At 51.7% G+C, this 8,727-nt stretch overlaps 1 protein-coding gene across 4 annotated transcripts in view; it reads right to left on the reverse strand.

The window, feature by feature from the left end:
* Positions 1–3,339, reverse strand: part of Hnrnpl (heterogeneous nuclear ribonucleoprotein L) — a 13,824-nt gene extending 10,485 nt beyond the window's left edge. For 2 of the 4 annotated variants that reach the window (XM_008853931.3, XM_008853932.3), the window contains exon 1: positions 953–1,210. In XM_008853931.3, coding sequence (XP_008852153.1) covers positions 953–1,210 — 258 coding nt within the window. Of the gene's footprint in view, positions 1–952; positions 1,211–3,286 lie in introns of those variants that run through there. The other 2 variants (XM_008853933.3, XM_008853934.3) reach the window with 2 other exon arrangements.
* Between the last annotated feature and the right edge of the window lie 5,388 nt (positions 3,340–8,727).

Genomic DNA, 8,727 nt, shown 5'->3' on the forward strand with positions numbered 1-8,727 from the left:
AGGAGGGGAAAGGGCAGGTGTCCATGTGGAGATCAAGGAACAACTTGTGGCAGTCTAGTTGGCTCTGAACTAAGGTAGTTATGACTGGCAATTATCTCACAGACCCATCTAAGATGTCTTTTAAACACGTGGAAGTTTAACAGTCTAGTAAAGTAACGCTGGCAAACACTTAGGCAGAGGAGGAATTTAATAAACGTCAAAGGAGCGCAGATTGCGTCCCAACTCAGAAATCAGACTCGTGCCCTTGGGAGTGAGAGACTAGGCCGAATCCCTCCATTCCAGAACCAGAGTATATTTTAGTTTATAAACCCGCCTCCCTTGTAAACTGTACGCAAACCGATGGCTTCCAAGCTGGGCTGAACTCCCCCCCAAAATCTGCCTTTCATAAATCTGCCTTCCATCCTTTTATGTCTACACAAATACAATATTCAGATCGGAGGTGACATTCTCAAGAAGTCAACTTCGCTCGATGCGCTCGAGGTTCAATCCGAAAGGACGGAATTCCCTGCCCGCTACAGCCACCACCCACCCGGTTCCCGCTCACCAGGCGCCCCCGCCCCATCCCGCAACCGCCCAAGCCTGGTTGGAGCAGTGCGCTTGCGCACGGGGGACACAGAAGAAAACCATAAAGAGGGGGGGAAGAGGAAAAAAACGTCCCGGCCGCGTGCCTTGCCCCCCACGCGCCAGCCCGCCGCGCCTGCGCAGTGGGCCGCCCGCAACGCTAGCAGCTTCCTCCGCCCCCTCTTTCCCCGTTCCGGATGCCGCGCACGCGCAAACGTCTGTCCTCGCGCAAACCCGCCGTTTGCCCAATGCCCGCCCCTCCCCCACTCCGCCAAAAATCGCCAAGGCCGGAGCGCGTGCGCAGACTCCCCCCTACCCCCAGCAAAAAGAAATCACCTTAAAAAGTACGAAAATTCCCCTCCCAGCCCGGCGCCTAGAGTTCTGGCCTCACCCCGCCACCGCCGCCCGTTGCCCCGGATCCTCCGCCGCCGCCTCCTCCGTGCTGGTCGCCGGCGTTGTCAGTCTTCAGCCGTTTGGGGGCTCGGCCGCCCTCATTGCCGCCGCCGTAGTAACGGCCACCGCCGCCTCCGCCGCCCGCAGCCGCCATCTTCACCATCGCTCCCGCCCGCCTCAGCTGCTCGTCCGGCTGCTGCCTCTGCTCCAGCCGCCGACGCCGCTTCTCCGCCCGGGGCAGCAGCCTCCGCGACATGGCGGCGCAGAACCCGCCTCCCCCCGCCTCTCATTGGGGGAGGGACACGCCCGTCACTCGCCGCCCCCACCCGATAGGGGGAGCCAGTGGCCCGGCCGTGGGGGGAGGGGAAGGCTGCGCACACCCTTCGCGCCTATTGGGGAGGGCCAACGCCGTTCTGCGGGAAAGCCCGCCCTCGTTTGTCTATGGCACTCAGTATAGGTTAACGCAGTCTGCCAGTCATTTGGCAAAGCTACGCCCTCTTAAAATAAACTCCAATCTGATTGGCCAAATTTCTGGCATCGCTCCGCCTTCCTACAGGCTGGGGGCCCTCTGGATTTCCAAAGGAGCTCCGCCTCCTTCCCGCTTTCATTGGTTCTCTTGGCAGTCGGTCAAACTGAAATCCTTTAATTCTCCAGTCACAACGGCCAACCTTCCCGCGCCACTCCGCAGGGAGACAAGAAAGGCCTTCCCTTCGGTGTGTCTGCAGTGGTTACCGCAGATGCCCATCTCTGACGTCAGCACTCCGGTGGTCAATGGAGAGTGCAAAGAATACCCTCATGCCAGATGGTATAAGACTACTGATGGTCTCATTGGTGAAAAAGGGGTAGGCGCACTTTGGCGCAATCTAGGAACCGATCCAGGCGGGGACGCATGCGCGACTGTACTTTCTGGGTCCTCGGGAGGCAGGGTGACTCTTTAAGGAAGTGACCGCGGGACTGCCTGCTGATTGCAAGCCTCGCAAATCTAGATCTAGACAGTTCTCGCGCACCTATGTCCCCAGCTTTATGTTTCCTCTTCACTTCAACCTGCCCATAGCCGGAGTTTTTCTGAAAGCTCCAAATCTGACCATTTTTCAGTCTAAAACCACTCGCTGCTACCACCTGAACGCGGGCACCATGTCACTGTTGAATTCAGCCATAGTCATTTTTGTTTTCAGTAATCCAGTTCGCAAGTGACAGCCTTGGGCACTCTGGTTCCCCCGGAGTTTTCTGGGGCAGAGGTTCGCTTCCAGGGGGCTGCTCTGCGAAGGTGGCCTCCCTCGGAGGTTCCCGCCGGAACGGCTGCACCTCCGGCACGCGGTTGGGGGGGCCAGCTGGGGAGCCGGGCGGAGGGGTGCTGACCGGAATGGCGACCCAGGGAATATGAAGGGACTCCTAAGAAGACGTTGGGGACCTAGCTCGGTGGAGCGCTAGCCCAGCACAGGCGAGGCCCTTGCTTCCATCTCTACTACCCGCCCCAAAAAAGGAGAGGCGCACGCCGGCCCCCCCCAAAGTGCTTGGACACCCTTGCACCAGGTCAACACGACTCCCGGAATAGGGTTACTCGTAGAGCCAAGTTTGAAACGTGGTCAAGGGCAACGAGGTTAAGGAACAACGTTGACTTGGGAAATTCAAAGTTGGGGTGGGGGTGTTTTTGGAGACGGGGCCTCCCCGTAGCCGAGCTGGCCTGGAACTCCCAGTGTAGACCAGGCTGGCCAGGATCTCCCGGCGTCCTCGGGCCGCCGCCTCCCGAGTTAAGCCACCACGCCCGGCTTCGGCCAAGTTTTGAGCCTGGAGTGGTGAACCAGCATGTAATCCCAGCACTCTGGAGTCAGAGGCAGGAGGATGTGCGTGAGTTCGAGGTCAACCTGAGCTACACAGGGATCCTCTCCATTTTAAAAAAAAGTTTGGAGGAGAGGCTGAAGTGGATTTACAAGAGCCCCATTCACGCCAAGCAGATGTCCCACAGCAGAAAATACCGCCCTGGACCCCACGGCGCCGCAGCAGGTGACGCGGCGTAGGGCCGGGCCGCTCCCGCGGAAGGGCGGGGTCCACGGCTGACGTCAGAAGCCGCGGTGGGGGAGGGGAGCGGCCCTACCCGCCCCCGCGCCCGGCCCGGACGCCCCTCGCGCCGGCGCACAGATCGCACGCGGCCGTGGCGGCGGTGCGCTATTTGAGGCCGGCTGTTCGGGGCCCCGGGCGGCGGTCGGTGCCCATGTGGTCCGTTCCCGCTGCCTGTCTCCCGTCCTCCCGCTCGTGCGAGGTGGTGCGCCGCGCAGGCGCTTCCCGCCCCGCACCCCGCGCCCCTCCCGGACCCCGAGCCCCTGTCCCCTACCAGCTCGGCGGCGAGCCTGGCCGGCCGTCCGGGATCGAAAAGAGCAGACACTGGGAAGTTTTGGGGGAGGGAGGGGCGGGCCTTAAAGGGACCACGACCTCTTTTTAGTAAGGGGGGCGGTAAGTGCGGGGACGAGGGGGGCGAGACCGAGGAGATGCCCCGGCTAGAACGGAGTGGGAAGAACGTTGAAGCTCTGAGTTTAGACTCTGCCCCCCTTCCCCCCTCAACCCCACTCTCCACCCTTGCGGGGGAAGAAGGTTGCTTGGGGGTTCACGTGGCATTCCTCCTTAAGAAGCATGTTGGTTGAGATAAATGTTAAGGTGTTGAGATGTACAGAGGCTGTAAGTCACAACCCAAGGTGCCACAACTCATAAGAGGTGTGGCCAGAGTTGCCTGACATCAAAGATGATGCAAGGCAAAGTGTGTGGTGATGGGGAGCACTGGAGAATGGGGGTTAAGCACCCGCAGCCGGGTTCAGCTACAGAGATTAGGGCCGGAAGATCTTTAAGTCCAGCTCGGTGCCTGCCCTTTGTCCTCCCAGATGCCCCAACCTAATTGTTTTCAAGGTCTTTGCACTGGCTGATCCTCTGCCTGAACTCTCTTCTGCATCGTTGTACCTTTTCGTCTAATGGTCTTTGATTCACATGTCACCTCTATCTCAGCCTAGTGATCCTTCATACAGTGTTAAAGTCATGGCTCACATATGATCCCTGTGAGAAATTGGGTGTGGGCATCAACTGTTTGGTCCCTTAAACTTTCCTTTTTCTTTCTCAAGGTTATAGTCAAACCAAGAGTGTGAAAGAAGTGTGTCAGATGGGCAGAGACCAGCACGTTGGGATAAGGATGAAGGGGAGAGGCCTGGACTCCCTCTCAAGCATGCTGGGAATGCACTGGAGTATAAGGGTTATCCAGAAAACCTACTTCCTGTTGGCCTGATAAATCTACTAATCCTCTAAATGCTATTGGTACCAGGACCTGGCAAGCTAAGCTAATGAGGTCACTGCTTATGTAGTTTAACCTTTAAACTCTCTCTCCCAGCCAGGAGTGCAGGCATGGCACCAGGTGGCCTGTAATCCCAGCGCTTAGAAAATGGAAGCAGGAGGATCAGGAGTTCAAGGTCCTCATGTTCTCATGAACCCCAGTTTCAAAAAACCAAAACAATTTAAATTTTATTCATGTGTATGAGTTGTTTTGCCTGTATGGATATTAACTGTGCCATGTGCATGCAGTGCCCACAGAGGCCAGAAGAGGGTGTTGGATTCCCCTGGAACTGGCGTTACATAGGTCCTCTGCAAGGGCAGCCAGTGCTCTTAACCACTGAGCCATCTCTCCAGCACCTCAAAACAATTTTTTTTTTTAAAGTCAAAAATGGCTGGCAAGATGGCTCAAGGGTTAAGCCACACTAGCCTGGTAACCTGAGTTCAATACCTGGAACACAAAGGCTTTACTCCATCCTCTGATCACCAAACATGTACCATGGCACCTGAGTCCTGTCTCCCTACCTCCTGTCATGAAGCATGAACACACACACATACACACACACACACACACACACACTAATAAAAGAAAAGAAATGTAATAAAAATCCTCTCAGGACTGGAGATGGAGCTCAGCAGTGGGGAGCTTGTATAGAAGCCACCAGTGAGAGGGTCAGGGGCATTGCTCAGTGGTAGTGTTGTTATTTTTGAGACTGGGTCTCACTGTATAACCTGCCTAGTCTGGAACTCACTATATAGACCAGTCTGGCCTAGAACTCAGAGATCCATATGCCTCTGCCTCCCAAGTACTGGGATTAAAGACATGTGCTACCATGCCCAGCTCAAAAAACTTTTTCTTTTTTTGAGGGGGGGGATGTTTTTTGAGATAGGGTCTCCCAGTAGCCCCAGCTGGCCTGGAACTATGTAGACCAGGCTGGCCTTGAACTCACAGAAATTCGCCTGCCTCTGCCTCCCAAGTGCTGGTATTAAAGGCTTGTGCCACCACACCTGGCTTAAAAAACATTTTTAAAGACTTGGGGTTTTAAATTTTTGTGTCTATGTGTGTGCCACATGTGTACAGGTGCTCTTAGAGACCAGAAGAGGGTGTTAGATTCCCTGGAGCAAGAGTATAGGTGGTTGTGAGCTGCCCAATATGGGTGCTGGCGACTGAACTGGGGTCCTCTGGAAGAGCAGCTTGTGTTCTTAACTACTGAACCTTCTCTCCAGCAAAACAAATGTGCACATTAATGAGATAGAGGCCTGTTTGTCTAACATAATACAACCAAAGAGATACCAATTTGATACATGCTAAGGAATGATAGTTGGAAAATATTAAAAGTTTTTGTTTTCAGTAGTTAAACCATTATGTTTCCACAAAAGCAGAAAACTTTTTAGATGCAGTAAAAACTTATGGTAGTGTTGAATCTGAGCCAAGGTATACCGTGTTTGTTGGTGTTGAGTGATAGATGGCATGCACAGGTCAAAGTGCACATACGTGTCCAGAACTAATGTGGATACAGTCATAAGATATACCATGGGCAAGTGCTGGCAGACAGAACTGGGATTAAGCCTTTGATGTTTAAATTAATTTGATGTCATTGCATGTTCAGTAACTTTATTAATAGTTGCCAAATTCTTGCAACCCTACATTCAGTTCCTCAACTTCCATGTGAGATTGAAACCCACAGTTAAAGAAGCTTTGTTCCATGTACCTCCCTCCTGCCCAGCACAGATAGCCCGTGGCTGCTACAGCTCCCTGCTCATCTACCTGTGATGCTTAATATTGTCAACTTGACAGGATCTTGTTACCTAAGAAACAAGCTTTTGGCTAACAGATTATCTAAATTAGGGTAAAGTGGGAAGACCCACCTTAACTATGGGTGGCACCATTCCATGGGCCCATGTCCCACACTGCATCAGAAGGAGACAGTTACCTGAGCACAAGCATCCATCACTCTTGGCTTCCTGAATGGGAATGTGATGTGACCAGTCAACCTTCAGCTTCTGCTGCCCTGCCTTCCCCTCCATGATGGACTACTACCCTCAGACTGTGAGCTAAATTGTTTCTTGTCAGGTCACAGCAATGAGGAAAGTAATTAATACATTCTTTATCCTTCCTACCACATAGGACCATCCAGCTTATTTTTATTTATTTATTTTTTTGGTCTTTTTGTGACAGGGTCTCCCTGTAGCCCCAGCTGTCCTGGAACTCACTATGTAGACCAGGCTGGTCTTGAATTCACAGAGATCCACCTGCCTCTGTCTCCCAAGTGCTGGGATTAAAGGCGTGTGCCACCACGCCTGGCTATTTTTTTTAAAGTATGTCATTATGTGTATGCATGTTTTACCTGCATGTAAGTGCACCATATATGTGCAATGTCTGCAGAGGCCAGAAGTGAGTGTCAGATCCCCTAGAACTGGAGTTACAAACAGTTGTTAGCTGCCATGTGGGTGCTAGGAATCAAGCCCAGATCCTCTGGAAGAACAGTAAGTGTTCTTAACTGCTGACCTATCTTTCCAGCTCCCAGTGTGTTTAATTTCTGACTCCTGTCTAGAATGTGGCCTCTGTGGGCTGAGTAAGCACAATCATGCATTGTATAAGAACATTGTGCTCAACTGTGGATGGCATATACCACAATGGCCCCCTGAGATTATATTGCCTGGACTGTCTTATGGAACCAGAAAACATGAAGATGTTTAGAAAATGTCTGAAAATTGTAAGAGCCTACTTGAAGAGGCTCCCATTGGCCTGGGAATCAAAGAAAATGAAGAGGAAGAGATGGGGGTGGTGGCACACACCTGTAATCCTAGCGCTGGGGAGTGGGGGGCTGAAGCAGAAGGACCTGGATTGGCCATTCCAGGCCAGAGCTGGGATGAAAGGCATGTGCCACCATGCCAAGCTTTATTTTTTATTTTATGTGTATGAGTATATTACCTGCATGTGTATAAGTGTACCTGTATCATGCAATGCCTGAAGAGGTCAGAAGACAGTATCAAATCCCCTGAATCTGGAATTACCAGTGGTTGTTAGCTGCCATGTGGGTGCTTGGAATCAAACCCAGGTCCTCTCTAAGAGTAGTCACTGTTCTTAACTGCGAGCCATCTCTCCAGCCCGTGCAGTCCCTAGTTTCTATCTTGCTCCCTGCTTCCTGGTCCATGATGATGTGAACAGCCTCCAATCCACACTTCCATCTCCATGAACTGGGTGGCTCCAGCATGCCTTCCTGACACTATGGGATGAAACTCTTTGAAACAGATGTTTACAGTGATACGAAAGTAACTAATACAGGCTATAAATCAGGAATCTCAGCTCTTCTAGTTTCCTTTTGGTTGCTGTGATAAAATACAGTAGCCAAAAGCAACTTGGGGGAGGAAAGGGTTTATTTTAGCTTACAGGTTCTAGCCCATCATAAAGGGACATCAAGGCAGAAACTCAGGTAGGAACTTGAAGCAAAAACCATGGAGGACACTGCTTGCTGGTTTGCTCAGCTTATGCTTGGCTATAGAGCCCAGGACTACCTGCATAGGGGATGGTGCTGCCCATGGTGGGCTCAGCCCTCCTACATTAATAAGACCCCCAAGGATTGAGGCTGGAGAGAGAGTTCAGCAATTAAAAGCACTAGCTGCTCTTCTAGAGGACTCAGGTTTGGTTTTGCATTCACATGGCAATTAACTATCTGTAACTCTAGTTCCAGGAGATTTGACACCCTCTTCTGACCTCTGCAGGCATTACATGAATGTGCTGCAGTTCCACACAAGCAGGCAAAACACTCATACACGTTAAAATAGAAACAAATAAGTCCCCAAAAATAAAAACAAAAAAGACACCCTCTCCACAGACATGCCCACTGATATGTACACAGATCATTCGGATCTGAGCAATTCCTCAATGCAACTGCCTTCTCAGGGGACTCTGGGCTGTTTTAAGTTGACAGTTCAAGCTAACCAGGATGCCATCACTTTCTTAGGTTTGGTAAATTTTCGGAGGGACTGATTGAACTCAGAGCAAATCTTAGGGGAAGAGATCTGTAGCTTCTATGCTCTGTGGTATGTTTGGCTATTTGGTTACTTTTTGAGTGTGTGTGTGGTGACTGAACGTGAAATATGTTGTACATGCTCTTCTACTGAGCAATCCCCCACCCCCAGCGTGTTTAGCTGTTGGAAGCTCTGAGCCCTATCCTTTTGAGGTTTTATGAAAGCTGTGTACATAGGTATTGTTGCTAGTAGACTTGGTAGGGAAACCTGAGTAAGCCAGTTGGTTCAGATTCCTCTGGCCTCCCTTGCAGCATTCCTCCCTCCAGGGCAAGAGGCAGGACCCCTGTGGGGGAGTAGGATCTTATAACCCAGTGCCACATAAAGTAGGTCAGGGTCAGAATCCAGGAATTGTGGATGAAAACGTCCTACATGCACACAGACACAACATTTTCCCCCTTGTTTTTTGGTTTATTGAGTCAGGATTTTACT

This window comes from Nannospalax galili, unplaced genomic scaffold, assembly GCF_000622305.1.
Source record: "Nannospalax galili isolate Female #2095 unplaced genomic scaffold, S.galili_v1.0 scaffold886, whole genome shotgun sequence".
NCBI lineage: Eukaryota > Metazoa > Chordata > Mammalia > Rodentia > Spalacidae > Nannospalax > Nannospalax galili.